General features: G+C 40.3%; 1 protein-coding gene across 1 annotated transcript; it reads right to left on the bottom strand.

Moving 5' to 3' along the window:
* Nucleotides 1-3,953: 3,953 nt before the first annotated feature.
* Nucleotides 3,954-23,994, bottom strand: GCLC (glutamate-cysteine ligase catalytic subunit). The gene is made up of 15 exons (XM_031552591.1): nt 23,882-23,994; nt 22,367-22,549; nt 19,850-19,963; nt 19,108-19,166; nt 18,880-19,016; nt 15,902-15,976; nt 14,932-15,048; nt 14,060-14,198; nt 13,436-13,548; nt 12,655-12,747; nt 11,837-11,941; nt 8,983-9,064; nt 8,792-8,895; nt 8,572-8,692; nt 3,954-5,681 (listed from the first exon to the last, which is right to left on the bottom strand). Exons 1-15 carry the CDS (start codon nt 23,983-23,985, stop codon nt 5,476-5,478), a joined length of 1,752 nt encoding a protein of 583 aa, XP_031408451.1. The 5' UTR covers nt 23,986-23,994; the 3' UTR covers nt 3,954-5,475.
* Nucleotides 23,995-24,547: the final 553 nt, after the last annotated feature.

Raw genomic sequence — 24,547 nt, 5'->3', positions numbered from 1 at the left:
GAGCTCTCAGTGCAGCTGAACTGCCTGCCCCATTTCCCAGCCTGTGCAGGCGACAGCTGATGCCACAGGGGCTGCCAGCTCTGTCCCCAGCTGTCATACCAGGATGCAGCATGAGCCGGTGCTCAGCACAGCACCAGATACCTGCACCCAGAACCCAGAGTGGGTTTGGATCTGATATACCGCTATGGCTGTGACTGCTTTCTCTCCTCCTTCCTCCAGGACTGTGAATTGCAGCTCCCAGCTCACTGCCCTGCCTCTGAGCCTAGGAGGCCACCTAGGGCTGGCCCCGGGCTTAGCAATGAGCTTGCTCTGTGTTGAGAGCAGATCCCAGGCAGGATCGTGGCTCGTTCTGCGCTCCCCTGGGACAAGCTGCAGGCAGGAGAGGCCGCTCTGCGAGGCCTGAATTACATGGCTGGGCAGACCCCAGAGTTACATGGCTGAGCAGGCTGAGGACAGCAGTGCGAGCGTTGGCCTCCGAGTGCCCGTGCTGTGAGGAAACCGGGGATTAGCTATGCGGCCCTGCATCTGTGTGCTCCTGTGGGAACGGACTGAAGGCACGGAGCCCAGCTTACTAAGTGGTGTAAGAGGAAGATTAAACGGAGCTGAAAAATGCCAGGGAGCCGGAGGTCAGCTTGGTGCGGCTGCCTGGCGAATCGCTGCGCGAGGAGAGGGCGGGCAATTTCTGACACTCGACCTCGTCAGCTTCAGACGTTGTTCCGCCTCTCGCAGCTTCTTTCACCTCACACGACCTCTCCTCCTCCCGAACAAGTTCAGCGAGCCACTTCGCGCCAGCATCCCCCTGCAAAGCCACCGCATACCAGCACTTCCCTGCAGGATTCTGAGCACTCCTGTCAGCAGCCTGGCTCTGGGTGCTGCCCTCCCTGTGCTGCCCTCTGAACCATTCTGCCTTCTCACTGCCAGGATGATTAGAGCTCGCTCTTAGATCCATGTAACAAGGTAGTTTGGGGAAGATATTGGAGATTGGAGATTGGATGGGGGAAGAGCGGTAGATGTAGTCTACCTTGATTTTAGAAAGGCATTTGATACTGTCTCCCACGACATCCTTATAACAAAGCTGAGGAAGTGTGGGACAGATGAGTGGACAGTGAGGTGGGTTGAGAACTGGCTGACTGGCAGAGCGCAGAGGGTCATCGTTGGTGGTGCGGAGCCTGGCTGAAGACCTGTAACCAGTGGTGTCCCCCAGGGGTCTGTGCTGGGTCCGGTCTTGTTCATCTTCATCAATGACCTTGATGAGGGGATAGTGGCCACCCTCAGCAAGTTTGCTGATGATACGAAGTTGGGAGGATTGGCTGACACGCTTGAAGGCTGTGCTGCCATTCAGCGAGACCTGGACAGGCTGGAGAGCTGGGCAGTAAGAAACCGGATGAGGTTCAACACAAGCAAGTGTAGGGTCTTACACCTAGGGAGGAATAATTGCATGCACCAATACAGGCTGGGGGATGAGCTGCTGGAGAGGAGCTCTGCAGAGAGGGACCTGGGCGTCCTGGTGGACGACAGGTTGGCCATGAGCCAGCAGTGTGCCCTCGTGGCCAAGAAGGCCAATGGCATTCTGGGGTGCATTAAGAAGAGCGTGTCCAGCAGGTCGAGGGAGGTGATCCTTCTCCTCTACTCTGCCCTGGTAAGGCCTCATCTGGAGTACTGTGTCCAGTTCTGGGCTCCCCAGTACAAAAAAGACAGGGATCTCTTGTAAAGAGTCCAGCGGAGGGCCACAAGGATGGTGAAGGGCCTGGAACATCTCCCCCATGAAGAAAGGCTAAGTGAACTGGGTCTGTTTAGCCTTGAGAAAAGAAGACTGAGAGGGGACCTGATCCAGGTTTATAAATATCTGAGGTGTGGCGGCCATAGCGGTGAGGCCAGTCTCTTTTCAGTGGTACGTGGAGACAGGACGAGGGGAAACGGACATAAGCTGCAGCACAGGAAGTTTCGCACGAATGTGCGCAAGAACTTCTTCACGGTGAGGGTGACGGAGCACTGGAACAGGCTGCCCAGGGAGGTTGTGGAGTCTCCTTCTCTGGAGATATTCAAGTCTCGCCTGGACGCCTACCTGTGCGACCTGGTGTAGGGAACCTGCTTTGGCAGGGGGGTTGGTCTCGATGATCTCTAGAGGTCCCTTCCAACCCCTACAATTCTGTGATTCTGTGATACGGGATTAAACTGAAGAGCTAAATTAACAGGTGCGTATGCATATGGACTTGGAAAACACTAGGGAGCCATTTCTTACTTAACACAGGCTGTTCGCTTGGTTGTTCAGTTTGCAGACAGCTGAACTTTCTTCTGAAGGAGCATCCTTCGAAGCTCTGGGAGATGAGATGGTGTCACTGCCTCCTCCAAACCCCAGCACAGAGCACAGCACTACTCGGCAGGGGCTGCCTGCTCCCATCCTCTGCTCTGTGTGCCAAGGACACATTTCCACCTCCATTTGACTCCCGGCAGAGAAAACAGGTGGTGCGTGGATGCTTTTGCATCACTTTGTTTTTTTCCTCTTCACTCACTGAGCTGTCTACTGTGACCCAGGAACTTCCTTGCTTTTGCCCTTTTGTTGCACTGGCAAGGGGCAGGTGAGCTGGTCCTCCCCAAGCAAAGATGCTTCAAGGACATTCCAGCAAACCATCAGGTCTTTCGGACTCGGAGAGACCCATGTTTCCTGCTACCATACTCCAATGTCACATTCTTGTTTCTAGACTCTGGTACATCACAGGCTCTCACACTGCTCAGCACTATGCTCAATAGCAACCTTCTGTTTCACATTGCTGCCAGCTGGAGGACTATTGCACTTTTGTCCTTTCATCTGCTTTCCTAAAGAATACCCCCAGGACTGTGTTTCTGCATATGTTGATATGCATCAGAGGCAGCCAGAAGGATGGGCCAGCTCCTGGAGGACTGCAGCAATTCCTTCTTGCTGACACCCAGCTCAAGCTATCTAAGCAGCTGCTGGAGCTACCTCTGCTGTCACTTAAATTCGCTGCAAAACCAGAGCAACGCACAGAATATAATCCTAATCCTCTAGTAAAACTAAACACGGTGACTGTAAACATTTGTTATGCAGTTTCTACAAGCTGCATGATTTTTCAGGAAAAAGGACAGCTGTCCCAGAATATTGTTTATGATGCCAAGACTTCCAAGAAATCAGAACAGGGTCTTCCAGCTGAAAAGGCAGGCAGGAGTCAGATTACTGCAGTTGAACAGGAACCAGGTCATTGTCATGCTTATGCAAAGTGCCACGATCAAGACACTATAAATGTTTTTGGGCAAGGAATTGATCACATTCATTTGGGGTGTTCAGTTTTGCTCTCATGGCTTTCAGAAGGCTCGCTATATCCATAATAGTACCTCATGACAGTGGGACCCCAAATCCTTTGTACATATCTCAAGGGATTTCTTCACAAAGGTACCACACAGCCTCCTCTGGGCACATCCCCAGCCAGCTGTATAACTTGCCCTTCCCTGCACCAATGGCTGGGAGCCATCACATGTCCAGCACCCAGAGGATCTCTTCATCTGGGAAACATCAGCTGCTCAGGCACCAAAGCCATGGACACCTGGGCAAACAAGCAGCAGCCTGGTTTGATCTTTCCATCCTGCCCTAAAGTATGCATACAGCACAGTGGATACCTGAGGCCACAGCTTTTAAGTGTCAGGACAATAGTTACTGTCATCTAGAGGACGGAGCCACCTGCTAGGCCAGAATGGTGACTTAATGCCACATTTAAAGGACACACTGTCATGGTACCAGTAGTGAAGCACTATCATTCTCCTAAGGGTTCTTTCAATTACAGCACCTCTACAGCTACACAGTCAATCAGATGCTGCATCAAAGATGACACAATTTCTGTTGCAGGAGTGATAAAACCTTTGCTATCAGTCCTCAGGAAGTACAACTGTTCCTTTTTTGAATCTGAGACCGACTCCAACTCATGCAAGTGACAAACACGTACTGCAAATTTTATTTTATTTCCTTATTACACAAACTAAATTAGCATATGCCTACACCTTGATTAAAACAAATTCGCCCCCACATAAAAAGCATTCTTTTTATTCTCTAAAGCACACCTGTGAACACAGAACAAATTCCAATGTCAGTACATAAAAGCCTCTCTTCAGTGCACCTTTTCAACGCAGTTTCTCCATTAGTCCTTGGTAAAGATCATTACACCTCAGATATTTCTATGCTCTTGCATTAAGCTTTGCATAACGTATCCATAATGCAATGCACTTTTAGGAATCAGTTAAGAAGCTAAATTAAAAGGCCCCGTAAGTTTGCTTTATTTACAGTTGCAGTGGCTAAATTTTGTCTATCTTACAGTCACTGCCAGCACTGGCTCCCAGTTCAAAGGACTCATATGCTCAGTGATCTCCTTGCATCTACTTTACAGAGGAGGTAAAGCTGCCCATACTTACAGCTCCATAGGTACCTCAGCTACCTGTATGAAGTATAAACATGCTGCCAGAAATATTTTTAATAGTGAATGAGAAATGAGGTACTCAACCATTAGGAAGAACAAAAAGGTCCTTGGGTTTTGTGCTGCAGTTGTTATTGACTGTGGGAGCAGCAGCAATGCAGGCTCTCCCAGCAGTTAAGGAATGCCAGAACCCAGAGCAGTCACCTGATTCCTGCATAAGGACAGTTTTATGTTCAGCTCCCACTTCCTCCTCTCTTACATCACCTCTCCTGTTTCTGCTGTTCTGTCAAATCATAAAAAGTGGGGCAAATTTCTGAACCATGATAGGAAAAAAAAAAAAGTTCTGGGAAAAGATGGAGTTTTTGTTGTAGGAAATGCAGGTTATGAAAGAATATGGCAGCACTTGTGTAAAACTGCAGTTACCAGGAGACAGGGAGTTGTGTTACCTGACTAGAGATAGCTCTGTTCCTCCAATTCTACACCCAGATGTAGGTCTTGTGGAAACTGAGAAACTGCTGTAGAGATTAACAAATGGGATGCACATGCATTTTTCTGTTCTTAAGTACTTTCAAAACCAAAATGGAAGGAAGAAGTCTGGGAGTTCAGGTAGGTTAAGATTTTTTTTCCTTTCTTACACAATAAGGTAGATTACTCAGCACATTCCAGGTTAAAAAATTACAGTAAACATTCAGTAACTGGAATGCATATAATATACAAGTACCATTACATTTACAAAGTTGTTCAGGACAATTTTCCTTTTCTAAGCATAAAAAAGTTAACAAGCTAATTCACAATAACTTTAGATACAATGCTTATTAAAATACATTGATGTTAATCATAAAAATATTTTACTATTTACATGTCCATTGTATAAACCTTAACAATAAGAATATGCCCATTTTAGGATGCCTTAAATGAATATTCAGGCATTGGCCCATTTTAGAGTACAGTATCCCTGTTTTGGTCTTCACACCATGAAACTGTATCAGATTCACAGTATCTTTGCTAGTGCTTTGCTAAGACTTAAAACTTTCTATTATTTAACAAATATTCATTACAAAGGGTCAGTTTTGTTTCCACTTGGCTTCTTGTTAAATCCTACCCCCAACAGTTCTGGACATTCTGCCTGGCCTAGTGCGATTTGGTTGCATTTCCAAATAAGGCTGTAATTCATTTCATCTGTTATCACACTATCCTGCTTGTAGTCTGGGTGCTGTGAGATGAATTCCCTCATCCATCGAGCAACTGTCATTAATTCTCCTGGGGGCAAAACAAAACCAAATTTCAGTTAGTACACCTAACGAAGCAGTAAAACACAACATTCTACGCACAATTAATTAACAGTTCATACTTTCATAGGAAACACATTCCTACTTTTTTCTTTTTAATGAGGCTAAAACTTCAAGCAAAATTCAGCTGATGCATCACTGACAGTCCCAAACTCTTTTGGTACAATCTTCAAAATTTCAAATCTTTTATAAAGGCAGCACAGAGAAAGGCATCACACTCAATGCTAGAACAGGCGTTACCGACAGATTGGATAGCAAGAGGTCTTTAAAACACTTTAATAGAAAAGCTGTCTGAGACAATCCAACAGACACCACTACAATAATTATGTAGGGCATGAGGTAGTGGCACAGCTGCCCAGAGAAGTTGTGGATGCCCCAAGCCCAGAGGAACTCAAGGCCAGGCTGGACAGACCCCGAGCAGCCTGACCTGGTGAGTGCCAGCCCTGCCCATGGGAGGGGTTGAATTGATTGATCTCTAAGGACCTTTCCAACCCAAACCATTCTGTGATCCTATATAATTCTCCATCCAACTCAGCTGCTCTCTCTGCTTCATGTGCCCTTAATTACTCTCTTACTTTTTCCCCTCTGGCAGCTCCTCTAGCAGAAGACAGGCAGGTTCCCAATTACACCAGCTCCTGGCTTGCACACACTGCTCCTGCTTCACTATGCAGGGTACTGCTGGCCACAGGGCAGCCATCAAATGCCCCAGGGCCCCCAGCACCAAGTAACACACACTGCCTGCAGGAGACCTGTGCAGCTGTGGGCCAGCTGGACACCAGCATTCAGCCTACCAAATCTCACTCCTGAATGCAATACATGCAAGCAAACCCCAATGAGTACAAGATAAAGGTAATTATGACAGTAAGACATCACAGTAGGCTGACAGGATGCATCCCTCAAAAAACAAGTTGTGTTTTTAAGAAATGTGGCTGGTTATACTACTTCTATACAAAAAAGTGGCAGAACAAAATATATGCAAGAAACATTTGCTGAAGGTGTTAGACACACGAGCACAGAGAAGAAGCATGGCTGGGAGATGAGCTGAGCACAAGAGATGCACTTCTCAACTTCTCAACTATCACCACCCAGAGCTTGGCAGCCCATACCAACATGGACACCTAGCGGTCAGACGGCCCAACCACTCAGCACTCTCTACTGAAAATAAAGGATGCTGTTTCTAAGTGCATACACTGTATAGTATAATACACTGTATAATACACTGTATAAACCTTCACCTTAAAAGCAGCATGTAGTTCTCAAAAAAAAAAAAAAATAATAAAACAGAATTAGGAAAAAGCAGAACAAATGTGCATGGAAACTTGCAAATAAGGAAATATGGGAGGAAGGAATTTCAAGACTGGAAGACTACACTTGTGAGCAGACTTCAATGTTCATGATTTTGCAAAGTAACTGCAGAAACATTACTGTGCAGCGCAGGAACTAGAAAGCATTTGGATGTGAAACACCCGTGGCACAGGGTTGAGCCTGGGTTAATTACCTCTTCAGGAAAAAAAAAAGAAGACAAAAAAAAATCTCTGCATATTCTTTTTTTTTTATTTTTTTTTTCCCTTAAAACGAGCATTGTTATAATTAGATTTTAAGCAATACAAAATAATGGAATATTTTGGAAGCTCTGCTACTTTGAGGGTTAATGAACCTTAAGTGTTTTCTTCTTAACAGTTTACTTTCTCTTTGTTAAGTCAAGCACCAAACTCCTCATCTGTGCTACCTGAGGGACAGAAATCTTCTAGAAACAAGTAGGCTTTGGAAAGAACATTTTCAGTGAAAGCAACAATTAATTAAAACGTGTTACCACTCTCAAGAGCTGCTAAAGCATTAAATTAAGAGGCAGGAGAAAGACCTGATTTTTGCTTCAGTTTTAAAAACATCTTTAGCTAGAACGTTCTATCGCCATCTTCAGTAATTAAAAAGGAATGCAACACTAATTTAAAACTAATGAATGTATCACAAATAAATAAAATTTATGTTTTGACTCGTAAGACTGTGGCCCTGGACAACCTGGTCTAGTATCAGATCTGGAGCTTGGTGGCCCTGCTTGTGGCCTTGGGCCTTGACGATCCTTGGGGTCGCTTCCAACCCAACCCATTGTATGACTGAAGTTAACTGTCTAGCTAAACCGAGCATGGCAGGCACAAGAAGGATTTGTATTTCAGTATAAAGCTGCTAATGACTGTTAAGCCTAGTTCTGAATGAAAGCCCTTGGCCTGCATCTTTTACTCAGTACACTGCTGCATTTTAAGAAGGAACATAAGTCGTTATTATATCACCTATCTGAGAAGGCAATGCAGCATGAAAAAGGCAGGGGAAGAACCTGGTTTGCTTTAAGTTCAAGGATTTTCACTACTTACAGAAATGCTTTCTTATCAGAGAACTAAAGACAAGTCTCCATGCTCTCACGTATCAGAGCTTAACCAAACTTAATGCCAGCACACTTTGGAGCCACAGCCTTTGCCAGGCTATCAGACCCAGCCCCACATACTCATAAAACTCATTGAAGGAGAAGTGGATTAGTTTATACAGGAACATAAACCACACGCTAGCAAAAGCAGCACAAGTGCTGCTGAAAAAAATATCTTGGAAATACAACTGCAGTTTGGGAGTAATATACCAATTACTCCTAAGTTGAGTTCTAAAATGGATCACAAAACATTTATCAACAGAATTAAACGTGACCTAATTTAAGCCAAGGACATGTCAGTCCTTTGCTCCTAAGATTTAACACTTCACCAGAAATTCACAGTTGCCACTAGTTCTACCCAACTGATACTTAGAGAACATCCTTATTACTTTCAAAGCAGAAAAACAGCAGGAAAATCAGTGCCTGAAAGTATCAAACATACCAGATGCTCTCTTTTTTATTAACTTCAAGTAGTTTAGGATGGTGCATCTTGTGTCCACATCCACCTCCATGTTTTCAAGGTAAGAATTCAAAATTGGGATCAAACCAGGAAAGACTCCTTCCTGTATGAGAGAACACAGTCAGCATGAAACATGCTTAGTCAATTCAGGGAGGACGAAGGAGAGGGGAAGGCTGTGTGTTCCAGGTAAAGAGGCTATGACCTTCCCGTTTATAATTGTATCGATGCTCATTAAGGTGTACTCTTCTGTGTCTGTGCCCGTCCCATTTTGTGCAGAGCCACATCCATCCACAACGACATTTCCACCTTCGTGAGAGACAGAGGGAAAGAAGTCAGTCAGAAGAAATGTAGTAATTATTGACAATCATGTTGTTAGATTGCTTGCTGGGATACCTTTGCAAATATCCTTTCTGAAGTAAAACATTCCTTGCCGAACAGCATCTCTTTTCTGGGCCATCTTCATATTTTCATCCACCTGGCAAAGCAAGTATTGCAGAGATCAATGGCATTTTAGAAAGTAAGGGCTCTCCAAACCCTCACTAATGTTAGGGTTACATTAGTTTGGAGTCTCATTAGTTGAAAAATCTCTCATGTTTTTAATTGCTTTACCACATAAGACTGAACACTGAAAATAAGTATTTGCTGGTTCTGTACAAAACCACGAGAAGGTGACACTATAAAATCGGGTCTCCAGCAGGAGAGGTACTATGTTAGAAAATGCTACGTTAATCTTTTAGGTTCTGTGTTTAACAGGTTGCATTCCATCTGATTTTTTTTTTGTGTGTGTGTATTCAGATGCAATTTAACTGTGTACAGACAAAGATTGCTATCTTCCTATCCATAGTTGGTCGCTTTTATTAACAAGGTCATTGAGGTCTTCTGCAAAGTTATAACTGTATCTAAGAAAAGTTAAAATAAACTCAAACACTTCCAGTAACATTGCAGGGGAATATCCCATATCCAAACATCTGTGAAATACTCAAATAAGCTGCCGGAAAAGAGTTCCACATTGCAGACTTCCCAGAAAACCTACAAACAACAAAGCATTACTCCTAAGTTTACAGACAGAGAATTTATTCAAGTTCTTTAGTGGGTATATCCTCAGGGAATTAACATTGCTTACTTTGGACACTAGTTTTACTACACTGCCTGTAGAAGAAGGGATGCTAATTGCTGAATTCCTTGTTTCATCTTTAAGGATAATTTGAAATCATCACTTAATTCTTACCTTTCAAAGCTTTGCTTTTCAAAAGCCTGTTTTTGTTCTTTCTGTATTATGGCATTTATTTACACACTAGCTAACTGAACTACAGCAGTACTCAATCAGACGGAAGAGATTAGTGTAAGATTAGTCTCAAAAACCTGCATTGTTTCTTTTGAACTGAAAGAGGTGAGTTTACTAACAGCTGTACAGTTCTGTGCTGCATTACCTGCTAAATCGTTTGGCAGGCTCAGACAATTTATTTCTTCAAACTCTCTCCATATTCTTTCTGCACCCAAACTCTGTTTCAGTCTTAACAAGCATTCAATAAATTTGTTGTGCTTTTGAGACATTCCACATAACAGTGTCACCAAGTGCTGTATTATTTTTGGAATCTGAATTCCCTGACATAAGTAAGAGAATTTCTCTTTGTAGGTTTGGTATGATTTCATATTGTAAGAGATCACACCACCTGTATGGTACAACTACCATTAGTTTCCAACATCAGTGTATTTTAATTAAACATGTTAAGAAAAGCATCAGGACACTATGCCGACAGCACTGGCAGTGCTTTCTATTATACAGTCTGCCAAAAGCCTTCAAGATCTTCTTTAAGGTTATCCATAACAGTGCAGGACAATTCCGTTAAGCTAAGGGGGAAGTACCCCCTGCTTAGGAACCTCAGCTTCTCCTTCCCTTCTCCTCCAAATACGAACAACAAGAAGTAAGAACACAAGACACACACTATAACCACATTAAAACAAATACCTAAGTAAGTTTATTTGAACTCCACAGTCTATTCTTCCTGTAAAACAGTGGAAACATGCCCTTTTTGAGTCTCAAAACATTTTTGGGACAATGTTCTTTATCAGCATCTCTGTAGCTGCTTGACATTGTTGGGCACCACAGGAATTCCTATGCCACGAGCAAGGAAGCCTTCAGGGAAGCATTTTGTTTGGTGTTCACTAAACAAGCATGAAGCCACACAACAACCAAAAAGGAAAACTATAATATCACATGGCCACTGCTCACTGACATACAGCAGCAGGACCGCAGAAGGAGCATATAACTGAAATGAAGGTAATGGTTTGATGCATGTATTAAATACATCATTTTTATTTTTATTTTTTTTACAGAGCTCTTTCATTTAGCATGTAAGCTTTATTATAGTTGCCATTTGTTCCTTCCTCCTTTTTCAGAACTTGCCCTAGAATAGATGTCTAAAGCTTATTTCTATGAATGCAGGATAAACTTATGTGGAGATTTAAAGAACTGGACACTGGAATTGAGCAGTAAAAACAACTTTAAACTTGTGCTGGAAGAATAAATGCAACACTAAATCGGATTTTAAAATGTAGAAATTAAAAGGACTAAGTGGAGAAAAAAACAAGGAGGCATACATTTTTCTGAGCTGCTGAAAATGTGGATCTTTGAGGGAAGGGGCAGCCTGATCTGGTGATTGGTAACTCTGGCCATGGCAGGTGGGTTGAAACCAGATGATCTTTGAGGCACTTTTCAACCCAAGCCCTTTTATGATTCTGTGATTCTATGAAATCAGATGTGTAGAAGAGTTAGGTTTGGGATCCTGAGAACAGCTTGGTTTTGACATTTGTGTCAAAGCACCTTTCATAGATACTCCTTTTTGGCTTCGTCTAACAGGAACATGGGTAAGGTGTGCCTATATTCTTACTGCTAAAAGCTGGAAGCTACATTCATCTGCTCTTAGAAGAAATAAACAATAGAAATAAAGACATTCTGTAAACAGTTTCTAAATAAAGGCCCATCAGCCATTTTTAAGGGAGTCATAAAACATCAAGAGGCAGCTAACAGTACCCCTGAAAGCTTAACTCCATTAGATGGCAGTAAAATATCTGCAACTGCAGAACTTAAATTGAAGCAAATTACTGGCCCAAATGAAAACTGACTGAAAGAAATGATTGTTCAGTAAGCACACTCACAGTAATTCCTAGATTGCAGAGGATAAAAATTAAACATGATGCAAATATTTTGCAATTAGCTCCAACAAATCCCATCTTTCACACCTACCTTGGACAAAGGAATGAGAAAATCCAGTTTGTATGACAGAATGACTCGAGTTAGCAGCACCACAAACACAACGTATGCAGAGTTTTCAAAGTCTGTTAACTGGACCTAGACATGAAAGAATTAGAGATGGAATTACACTAGCAAGAACATGCCCATAGAAACAGATGGCTATCAGAGAGTTCAGAATGGTTTGACTCCAACAATTCACACTGACGTGTGTATTCATACACATTCTACTAGCAGAGACAGTGATGTACGTGCTGGAATGATCGTGCCTTCAAGTGTACAACACAGTGTGGGCACTTCAGCAAGTTCAACTCTTTAAACCAATGTCAAAGCGCACTTGTGTTTCAAAAGGCTACCTAATAACCTGTATCTACAGGCTCTGTGTAATTAGAAATGCATTACAGCTTTTAAACTCCTACTTAAGGGACTCAACTCAGACAGCTATAAAATAAAAGCACTTGTAAAACACAAAACAGTGACAGCGGAATTGTTCAGTACCAATAAAAGTACTGAAGAAGTAAGGTCCCTGGGAACTAAATGGGTCTTTGTTTGCAGAAGTTTTAGTACAAGCCTAATTCCTTTCCCTGTCACCCCAAACCCATTAGCATGCTTTGCTGTGCTACAGTGGATTCTCCCGTCAGTTACATTCCACAGTTCACGTCTGATTAAACACTGCTATCCACTTCATTTGCATCTAGCAACTCAGAGGGAGAAAACACAAGTAACAAGGGTCTGATACTGAATGGCAGCACGTCTAGTACTTTTCCACTTAAAAGTAAACAGGTTTTTGTGCAAGTTGACTCTCTCCTTACCTCCATAGGCCTGAATTCCACTCTCCATCCTATATCTGAATTTGGAGGGGGTGGTTTGAATCTCATTGTCTGCCAGTTTGTAGACTGAATGTTCTGCAAAGCACAAGAAATTATCTGTTACAGTTAAGACACGCATCATCATACAAGATAATCAAAGCAAAACGAACCATCTTAATTCCCCCAAAGCAGCTCAAATTAACAGAGAAATAGTTGAAATTGAGTGATGACTTTCTAAAAAGCATAATATAACTATTCATCCTCTAAGCAACTATGCTATACTTTCTTATACTATTTTGTTTGAGGATTACATGAGATACTACGCTGAGCTGAGATTAAACAGGTCTTTTCCTAAGGGACTGATACATCCAAATGTAAAAATACATAAGAATACCATACTATGATTACAAAATAATAGCCATGCTATACAGATTTTCAGAAGTTTGTGTTAGAGAGACACATGCATAAGAGATGTCATGCAAACGAGCTTTCAGGAAATCGTACAAAAAAGGCAATTCCCTATATCAATTATGTACACAACTGGTTTGTGCCCTTCTAATTTTGTTGCATTTAAAATATAAGGTACCATCTTCTTCTAAGTAAATGACTAAACAGAAGTATGTGCTTATAACTGCAAAGTCATATGCTAAAAAACTATCTGAAATGAAAAATTCAGGAAAAAGAATATTCTTTGCCAATATAACCATCCTTCAACTAAGCAGTACTATAAAGAAAGAGAAATTTTACATATATATTTATTAAATCCCTCTAAATCAGACACAACCTCAAAATGGTCGGATTCATTTGCATCATCTAGATGTATTTTCTCCTCAAACAAAGTCAATGGGTCTCGAATAAACAAGTGTGCAATATGCTGTGCCAAAAGGTGGTCAATACCTACAAAATGAAAATTCAGAGAAACAATTCAAATGCAGCAAAGGAGGCTCTAAGAAACGATTTGTTTTACAAGAACCTAAAGTGAAAAAATCCAACTCTGTAATACTACCTCAACCCACCACATCCTGTTAAAGTCAAAACGATGATTTTGGGAAGGAAGGAAATGATTAAAGAGAAAAAAGAACAAGGTCTTCTTTGGAAGTGGCAGTTGGATATTGGCGTGGCTGCCATTCTTTCTGTTTTCTGACGTGCCTCTGTGCCACGTTTCCTAAAGCAGTTCTGTCTCTCCACAAAAGTAAAAGATTAGTACACAATTCACTAAGCTTCTGGAATTAGGGACAGTTTCTTGCATAAATATATAGATTTTTTTACTCTTAAGATCACAGTGCATAGATACTTTCTCAAAAGGAGCCACTCTCAGGAAATCACAATGATTGAAACAAAAAACTAAAATATCCCCATACAGTGCAAGCACAATTCTAAACCTGCTCATAATGAAGCAATCACTTACCTTCCTTTATTAGGTGCTCGTAGATATCTTTGTCTATTGTCAAATCAATGTCATTGTATTTCTCACCACATTCAGATAGATAACTGTCTATGGAATCATATCTGGATTTACTGATTCTATAATGGTTGTTCTTCAGTGGCTATATAATTTAAGAATACAATATTTTAACAGCTTGTTAACAATGTTACCTAAGTTTTGCTCACTAATGACACTTATGTCAGAATTATTATGCTGTTTTAAAAAACCCTACAGCCTCAAAATTATTAAAAGCATGAATCTTAAAAGGAAACATTTTCCTGATGTAATCAACATTACCCCGACTATCTGGAAAGCATTATTATACCTATTTCAACACATACTGATGCAGTTTATTACACACACATTGCTAGAAATAGACTTAAACTGGGTAGCTCAAGAAGTATTTCAAGTAGACTTTTTTCTTATTGTTACACTGTGTGCCTTAGATACCAATTTATTCTTACAGAAATTCCTAAGTTCTATCAATTGCTCCTTTCATGTAGCTCCAGTTTACACTACTGGATTACTCAGCATCACCTGCTATTTAACTCAAACCAATTTCTGCCTTTTGGGCCTAAGCACAGAATGGAAAATTTAAACACGGACAATTTTAGCAAGCTGTGGAGGAGTAAAAGAGGAGTTTAACTGAAATTCCATACCTAACTGAAAAGGTATTTGCTTCTGTAAGCTGCACAACCAACATGACTGCTTACACAACCTCTTCTGTATTTACCACAACAACTGCCAAATTCCCCCATCAGGGACTCTGACGACCACAAGCAGAATTTGGTATTGATGAAAGTTTAATATTTTTCTCTGAAGAAAAGCAGATGCCTCCTACCCATATCACTTACCTCCAGCCCCCTCTCTTCTCGCGTTCGATCATCCACAGATGCAGATATTACTCCCCAGCGACAATCAATATCAGACACATAGCCTCTGTAGAACGGAGATGCAGCACTCAAGGCCATCTAAAAGAAAATAGCCTGACGTGAAAACAGAAGTACAAGCCAAGGAACCAAAAAACAGTGCCTTAACCCCACAGGAAAGGGAAACTTGCATGAAGTATACATTTCAGTTTAGCATGCAGACAAAGCCCATACCACAAAGTCTCTCAACTCCTATCCCCATAAAACGTTTGGATTAAATGTCAGCATTTCTGAAGTGGCACCTGATGCTCTCCATAATTACTACCTCAGCATTTAAGGAACAGAAAGTTGATGAAGTAGAAGAAATTTCCTAACAAGATCAGCAAGTACGGTGCTTCCGCACTCATGAAATTCACCCAGCAATCTTTTATTTTCTTTGGCAGGCACTTCAGCAGCAAAGCTACAATACATCTCACTCAGAGTTGGAGCTGTTCACCATCCAAAATAGACTAATATTTATTTTATTGTAATACTTGCTTCCACATGCTTACAAAGGGACAGATGTAAGTGAAACTGACCAAAGCCAAAAATGTAAGAATTGCTGGAGGAGTGACTTCAGCTATTTTCCATGAAAAGCTTCCCCAAATGCACTTCAAGAAGTATTCAACAGAAGTATTTTTCATGAGTTTAGCAGGGTAAAGTTAGAGGCACAAGCTCTGTGGTATCACATGCTTCTCTTCCAAGATTGTAACAAACGATAGCTCAAATACATTAAACATATGTGGACATTAAATGAATGACACTGTTAATGTGATAGCATAGTAAGAGAAATCAACATTTTACCCAGAATATTAAATTTGTAGCTAGCATTTAAAGTCTTAATTCAGATTTTATTTTTCACATGTGGTGGCTTTCATACAATGAGGATGTGATGTGACAGAAGTGCATTACTCACCACAATGGGACAGATTGTGGCTAGTTGATCATAGAGATATCTTGCTTCAGAAATGCTGCAAGCCTGGAATGTTACCTGATGGAGGAAGGATAGTTGCTGTTACAGATTCTATAATCTTAGTGCAAGCATAATCTTTGTGGAATCAGAGCCTACAATGCTGTAAAAGAGTCTTACTATCAGAAGTTTGTTTTTTCTTTCAAGATACTTGGACAAACTTTTGCCTCATCTATCAGCAGCATTTGTATTACAAGCTTCCTTCCCCACATCCTCCATGTTTATTAAAACACTTCAGATGACAACTCTTCAGCTGTGAAGCCAGATACACAAACACTTGCCAAAGAAGCAAAGAAGAAATGAATTAACATCTACAACACACGTGGGTTGATAATGTGCATTCAGGAACTACACCAGGAACCTACTCACTTAAAATAACAGTCAGATATAGATGTAAAATTTGCGTTATGTGACAGCTAATCCTGTTTCAATTCCTGTTTTAAAGAACTGCCTTCAGAATGTTTTTGTTTGATCCTGCAACTGGGAAAAAATAAACTTTTTTTGAAAGAACAGTTTTGACTGCATTGGAGGCCAGGACACAACACGAAAATGAACACAAAATGAAATATTATTTACCATCACTGATGTGGAAGCTGTACCACCAAAATCCCTAGAAACTATCATTTCTTTGCAATTTTGGTGAAATTTGCTCAGAGCAGCATCAAATACCAGATGCATTTCTAACAGATTTTACTCCCTAGAGTTCTCAAACCACCACTCCATGCACTTGAGAAACACAGAGAGGGCCCAGTCACCTCAATACTGTTAAAAGAGGATAAACAGATTAAAAGCCTCTGTTTCCCTCTTCTGAGTTTACACATTCATAAATCACAGAGTAATTTAGGTTGGAATGGATCCTATCATGACATTATGCAACCTGCTTCAACTCTGAATCACCATTACTGCATACTGGCCTGACTAACATCAGTTGAATACAGTTATCCTTGACCACAGACCATGATTAAAATCTCCAACAAAGGCACAGATTCCTAACCTGCCACTGAAACCCTTCCCACCTGTGAGCAAGATTCAAAAAAAAAAAACAAAACAAAACAAAAACAAACAACAAACAAAACCAAACAAAAATAAAAACAAAGAGAAAAAAGCACAAGAGAGAGACAGACATGCTCTTGATCTACAACGGGAACGGGACGTGGTCCGACCTTAGTCGAAACGAAAAGTCCCTAACCCCTAAGTAGGCCGTCGAGTACTACGGAGAACCTTAACTTTCTTTCGGTACCCCGAAAAAACCCCTTAAAAATTCTCCTAAACCCAAAACCGTTAAGGTTTCTACCTACTTAGTTGTTGGCGGTGGTAGGAAAAAGGAAACAAGAAAGGTACTCACACGAACTAACAGAATAAGAGGAGGACACGTTAGTTAGGAAGTAACTAGAGTTGGTCGTATGTACGAAGTAACTAAGTACTACATAATAAGCGCGTCGTATACTAGCACCAACCCGAACTTACGTTTTTTATTACTCTTCCTTTCGTTTACAATAACTAGAAGTACTATATTAAACCTTACCGATGTTATTAATACGTCTAGAAAAGTAAAAACCTAAGTGTTATTATAACTAAGAGTAATTTTAACTTTTTTTTTTTTTTTTATTTTTTTTTTTTTTTTTTTTTTTTTTAAGTTTTTTAAGTTGAAACAGTGACTGAAAGCAAAGGCCGGATTTCTTTGTTGGTCAACACAGCCATAAAAAGAGCTGGCACAAAATAGGCTGCATATAATATAATACTGCATGTGTTTACTTTATGCACATTTCACTATTTCATCATATTGTCCCTAGTTTACCTACAGCAACAAGCAATCATACTCAGCTGTTGTCCAAAACACTTTCTGTTCATCTTTTTAACTTTCTTAAGCCTCAAACAGAAGCGTTTTGAATGTGGTTATTTCTGCCAGTGCAGTGAAACAATAGGAGCTTGGAGAATTTCCTTTAATCCCCTGGAGACCCAACACAACCCTATTCCTCACCCTGCTTACAAGCTGCCAGTGCAGGCAACAGGCAGATTTTAACAACAGTCAAATACATCGTTGCTACCTAAGACATCATCCCCAGTGGGCGAAAGAGAAACACTGAAGCAAACAAACAAAAAACAACAAAAACCCCAGACTGAAAGCTCTAAGAAAACAATGCTTGAACTTAAACTAGACACTTTAAGTCCAGCAAATGAATAAAAGAAAAGTAAAAAGAGGGAATGTATTAACAGAGGAAATAAAGGAAGCAGTATGTCCCTCATTAAGCAGTAACAGGAGGCAGCTGCCCACACAGATTTGGTAGGTTCATGGTATAAGAAGTGAGAAGGCAGCTTCTTGATAGGTAGCTAAGCATATACATTAATGAGGAAATCTGTATGCAGGAGTTAAAGCTGTTTGTAAAGAAATGTATATAGAAAAGAGCTATTTATTTCTTAAAGGTGCTCCAATGACCTCTTGTCACTCTTTGTTTTTACTGTTCTAAGAATTGGGAAGAGATAAAAATACAAAGTGAATAGCCAAAAAAACAACATTTCTACTAGGCAGTTCAGTTTGTATTTCTACCAGGCTCTTTGGATATGCCTGAAGAAGGAAGACAACAGAAGATCTTTCACACTTCAAAAATGCTGGAGTTTCAGGAGAAGGTCTGTGAAAGGGATGTGGCCTGTTCAAGCAAACCCTTTCAGCAAAACATCAAATTACCATTGAAAATTTGCAGAAAACAGACATAATGCAGGTAAACAAATCTGGATTTTAAGAAGGCACTGTCACACGTAAGTCTGTTATTTTACTTCCCCTTTTGCCAGACTGAAAAATGCATCAACTACATTAAGCTACAGCAATGAGACATAAGGCAACTTTAAAAAAAACAAACAAACAAAAAAAACAACAGTTTAGGAAAGATGACATTCAGTTACATCTCAAAAGTAGATGCATTTACCTGAAGACAGCAGTTGCCCATTCCAAACCCCATAGCGTCCATATATATAAAGTCTGGTTTTGCTGCTTTTGCTGCTTCTCCATCATCATTAGGAAATGTTTCTATGAACGGTGATGGTGTGTTCTTATCTTTAAAGACTGTGTGGAGAACACAGATATTCAGTAACCCAGAGTAACAGACTGAACACCTAATTTGAAAAAGAAGAAACGATACACTGGATTTACTCACTTGGTACATTTATGACAACCTTCTCTCCTCTTCGGTGCCGAATGTTTCTGGTCAGTGTACTAAGATAAAAATATATAGTTTCACAGTTAATTTCTCATTAATGTTCAAGATTTCAGAATATAAGCTTCCTGTTTGTTCTGAGCTTTTCCTTTGAGATCTTTCCTTCCCTGCTTTACAACAGACTCCAAATTGAATTTTTCTTCGCTGAAGTCAGTCCTATTTTGAAGGACTGATGGGCAGAAGTAATAGGCTACTGACCTGAAGAAAACAAGGGTGAGTGAAAAGGTACTGCTTAGTTTTTAAATGACATGATTTGATTCTCTGAAGTCTCACCCTATAATCAAACCCCTTCCTGGACCATACAAGTTGTTTGACGCTCTGCTCCACTTCGGATGAACCTGGCTAAGTTCAGAACACTGTGATGCTGCTGAAATAAAAATCACTGAATAAGAGCTGGATTAACAGTGAGCAAAGTGGTTAACCACAGGATTTCTAACTGGAAACAATTTTGCAGGAGCAAAATCAACACCATTTGTCTGATAACGTCATGAAATTACTACATAGAATTCCCTGAGCTTAACAGTTCACTTTAAGTCACTGATAAAAAATACATGGCATCACAACCATCTCTGTCCAAGACCCTGGCATACATGCAGCCATGTAGCTTTCTTCTGAAAGTATGCCCATAATTCAGTGAAGTAAACCATCTGGCTTCCCATTCACACTCTCCAAATACTCTTACCTAAATCTAGGATGTTTATTGATGGCTTCATCTGGAAAGAAGAGGGATTTTGAAGCTCCTCCTTCTACTGGAGTTGGCTTGTATTCCGGCAGCGTAAACCCAGGACACCCTAACCTATGAAATACAACAATGAGAGTCCAAGTCGTTAAGAAAACTGATTTTAAAAGTGTCAGATGACCTAAGATAAGAATTCTGGTATAGAAAGGAATAAAAGGTTTTTAAAAACTTGTCACAACTTGTGATTTTGGAACTTTGAAGAATCCTCTAAACGGGAGAAACAATAGAAAGCAAGTAAAAGATACGCCAATATATGAAATTGAATAGGCATAAAATGCTGAGAGATGATCAAGAAAATCAAAATAAAGTCTTTTGCTTTGGAGTCCTCCTTGCAAGTTTAAGAACCATCTGAAACAAGAACAAGTAGCTTTTCAATACAGCTGAGTCAAATAAAGTAAAACTGCATACAATTAATTCCTCCATACTGCATGGTAAATAAGATAAAGTCGGAATTACCCAGAAAGACTCCAGTATTTGGCTATATGAAAAAGTTATAATTAAGCTACTCAAAATGCCAGAAAAGAGGTTCATATTCCTGTAAAAATGACTTATGCTCAACATGTATTTCACTATTGCTTTCTTCTTCTTAGCTTAAGTATACAAGCTGTCCCACAACATTTAAATCCAACTTTATCACTTACATGATGAATCAGAAAGAATGCTATAATTGCATCACTCCAGTCCAGAAAGAAAAGTTTTCTGCTCCAGCAACAAGGGCTCATAAATTTGAAAACTGGGAGATTCAGTTAGCTTTTAAGTTAGTGTTATTTTTGTTGCTGTTGTTCTAACATTTAAGCAATTTATTTTAACTGAATCCATCTGAAGAAGCCTACTCTTGGTCTTTCTTCTATCATTTTCTTTCTTTTCAGATGCACAGATTTTTTTCTATGTTATATACACATCAACAGACACATTTATATGCTACTGTAGATGTTATAATAACAGCAGAAAAAAATCTCATAAGCTAAGTTAGCAGGATTACAGTTAAACAAATAGGGACTTGGAATGGCAAGACAGCATACGGCAGTAATATGAAAGTATATAATCTAGGGAGAACAAATCCTGAAGGATGAAGCTAAGAATCATTCCAAACATAAATCACATGTAGACTGCACATTTTATTATTTACTGGCATTCACTTAATTCTTATGCATTGCTTCTACAGTCATATAGAAACTATCTGTATCTATAAGGTGATGAGTCCCTCCCTCTCCCTTTATTATTTGCAAGACTGGCTCTGAAATCTTCATACACGATATTCACTGACATCATCTTTTCATTATGCTGCAGGGCAAAATGCAATTCTGTAATGTACTGAACTACTGGACTTTATATAAGCCATCATTACTATAGGGATGTCTAGTACAGTTCTCATATAGAGGAAGTGCATTTTAATCAACAGAGTTCTTCAAGTAGAATACATGAGGGCATTTTGGTACCTGATACTTGCTGCTAAGTTACATTCTGTGGTGTACATACTCTCAGTAAGAATTCAGGGCCATTTCATTCTGTACTACACAAGAAACCAGGTGGTAAGCCCAAATGCTTCTATTCTAATGCAGAACTTTTTTCACTTCTAAAAACAGCCAGGCCAAAAAAAAAGAAGCAGCCAACCAACCAATGAACCACACTGCTTTAAGCCTAACTATTTTCATTTGTTTGGCTGACCAGGCTGGTTCAGAACTAACATACTAAATCCTCCTTTAGAACTGTGTTTGAAAGGAAGGTCACAAAGTACAGTTTCTCCTAGGCAATGAAGTACATTCTGAATGCATTTCATCAAGAATCTCCTCACAATGAAAGACAAAGAAATGTACCCTTTGGAAAGATGCAGGAAACTCAGGAGAGATGCACTACTTTCTAGATTTGGTAAATACAGGATTATAGAAGTTTTAAATCTTCATTTTGTAATGATAATCATATTCTTCTTCTATTATGTTCAAAGCCATAAAAGGAAGAACGTGTGTGCTTCACTAATAAGTAGTATGAAAAAAAAAGAACAGATCGGTTAGGCACATTTTACATCAAAGCTTGGAAAATAAACAGAGAGAAACCTTTTGTGTATGATGTGCCATATCAATCCAATACTGGAGGCTATTCTACGTACAATACTTTATGTTATGAATAATCAGATACTCTATTGCAAAATCATCATAAATTAGAAGCAACCTAGAAGTATAGAAGATGTTCATTTATTTCTGACTCACGGCAATAAAAAGTTATAGAAAACAAGACTGTTAATTGAGTCATATTTTGCTAATTTAATTGTACAGCTTAGGACGTGGCTCTGGGCAGCTTGGTTTAGTGGTTGGCGACCCTGCATATAGCATGGGGGCTGGAACTAGATGACCACTGTGGTCCTTTTCAACCCAGGCCATTCTATGATTCTACGCAAAAGCATTTAAGTAGAATAAGGACGAAAGGAAATACAGCATTACACATCTGAAACAGCAATCTCACCTTGGAAAAGATGTCACAGTGCAAATAGCCTCGTTTTCTTTCAGCACAGAAGCGGCCTCTTGCCTCCTTTTCCTCATGTTGTCTTGAACAGTGTTGAATTCAGACATGGTTCCCCCATATGGCTGCCCGGGTGTGCCTTCAATCATATAGCTTCCATATTCTGGTCGCCAGAGTGTTGGGTGGCTTTAATACATAAACAGCCTTATTTAAATTTTCTACAACTTTACAGAAGATGGATTATTAGCATAAGTTTCAGACAAATGCAACTTGAAAGAAAAATCTCCTAAAGCTGATTATTTGATGGAGTACCACAATGTACATTCCAATGCATCTTACCACTAGGAGACAGTTAAGAGAAATTAAAGCACAGTTTTGTGCTAGAAAGTTTGTTGTATAATTCAGCAAGCAGAATTTGCTTATGTCATCTTGCAACTATCTTCAGTATGTCTCAATCTTTTGTTTCTTGGGGTTTTAACTTGTCACAGCACAAAACAAGGAAGTTGTGCCCTATTTCTTCTTCCTGCTGCTAGTGGAAACCTGGTCAGATATCATGAATCTATCAGGTTAAGAAATGAAATAAAGTTTAAGACACCAGCAATCACCCTGAAAAACAGCTTGCTTTCTTGACAAACCACTTCACAACCATAGAATCCAAAGGCAGAGCAGCATTTCCCTGCTGTTCCTTCACACAGTAGTGGTTTCAAGCACGAAGACTTAAATACAGAGGTATTTCTTCTTGTCGGCCTTCTGGTCCCTCTACTGAGAAGAAAAACAGGCAAGCCTTTCTGGATGACATAGGTTAAGGCGCCTAGGAAGAAGCAGACAGGCCTGGGGCACAAAGACCTTTCATCACCACAGCAGTTTTTCTAGCTTCCTCTAAGTGCTAGCTCTTTTCAGCCAAAACACTTCACTATCTCTGATCCCGTTTCTCTGCTCGGGAAACACAGATCTGTTGCCATCAATTAGAAGGCAGCACAGAACTGCAGTTCTATGGCCAGCTTAAGTGGGGATATGATCTAATTACCGTTGCAAATTCCACAGGAGAGCAGAGGATGGGGAAGAACTGCCCTGCCATTTTATGTCTATCTTCCTAAATCTATCAAAAATGGGACAGTGCTTCCAAAGATGACAGCTCCTTAGACAGACCTCATCTGCTCCTGCAGTCAGGGAGACACTGAGAGCATACGCGCTTTACTGGGCAGGAAGCTCTGGTATGCAGGCACTCTGTACACATGACCACAAAACCAGAGCAAGACAAAACAAATACCTAAAACTGAAACTTCTGTGTGCTCATCATTACGTCCTTCGTTTTTACAACGTCTAAAATAAAAGGTACGTGGAAAACCTGCAGATGCACTCAAAATCTTTCACCATCCACATCCCACTGGAATCTGCGAATATTGATACCTGTGTCTTACAGTTTTATAAAAAGCAGACCAAGTTAAATCAGTTGTACAAAATTCTGTACAGCATCACAAGAAGAGGAAGAAAAAGCAACAGGAAACAGCTACTTACTTGGGGTTTATCTTCTCCCCCTTGTCTTGCAGTGTTTGAAGAACTTCTTCGCCACTCAGCACTAAGCGTACTTTCTTATTCTCATGGTCAAATTTTACTAACATATACTCCACCTTGTAAATAATAAAAAGAAAAGAAAAGAAGCAGTTAGTGGTAGAGTTTTCTTCATACACAAATTCTCACTGGCACATGATTTCAAGCATCAAGTGTAAGGGGATGTCAAATGTCACACTGAACTTAACAGAAGCTTGAAAAACCCCACAGCTACCTATGAATATGGTAAACAACACTGGAGAAGATGTCTGCATGCTTATTTCATCTTAGATACTCAAGAAACCTTGAAAAGTTTCTTGAAATTTGACTTTTTTTTTTTTCTGATCACAGACACTTCACAGAAAGATTCTGAGTTTGTAAAGCTAAAACCCCATGCAAACTGCTAACCACAGACATCTGTCATCCCACAGGTTAGTCGCTGCAGCTGATAAAAACAAAAAACTCTCATTCTACAAACAGGACATCCATTTATAGTTCCAACAAGTGACTGATTATTAAGAGTGGTGCAGCAGAATCTCATTTACACTGTGGGAAGCCCACGGTTGTAACAAACAGCATCAGGCTGCTATTAATGCACTCCAGCTCTTAGTATAGCACAGGAGGCTTGCTTCA

Source organism: Meleagris gallopavo, chromosome 2, assembly GCF_000146605.3.
Source record: "Meleagris gallopavo isolate NT-WF06-2002-E0010 breed Aviagen turkey brand Nicholas breeding stock chromosome 2, Turkey_5.1, whole genome shotgun sequence".
Classification (NCBI taxonomy): domain Eukaryota; kingdom Metazoa; phylum Chordata; class Aves; order Galliformes; family Phasianidae; genus Meleagris; species Meleagris gallopavo.
This window is presented reverse-complemented; position numbering and strand designations above follow the sequence as displayed.

Coding starts and splice junctions, on each gene's coding strand:
- GCLC (XM_031552591.1), bottom strand. CDS start 23,985: ATGTTAGTAAAATTTGACCATGAGAATAAGAAAGTACGCTTAGTGCTG. Junction 22,550..23,881: donor GGGGAGAAGATAAACCCCAA/GTAAGTAGCTGT, acceptor TATGTATTAAAG/CCACCCAACACTCTGGCGAC. Junction 12,748..13,435: donor ATGAATCCGACCATTTTGAG/GTTGTGTCTGAT, acceptor TGTGCTTTGCAG/AACATTCAGTCTACAAACTG.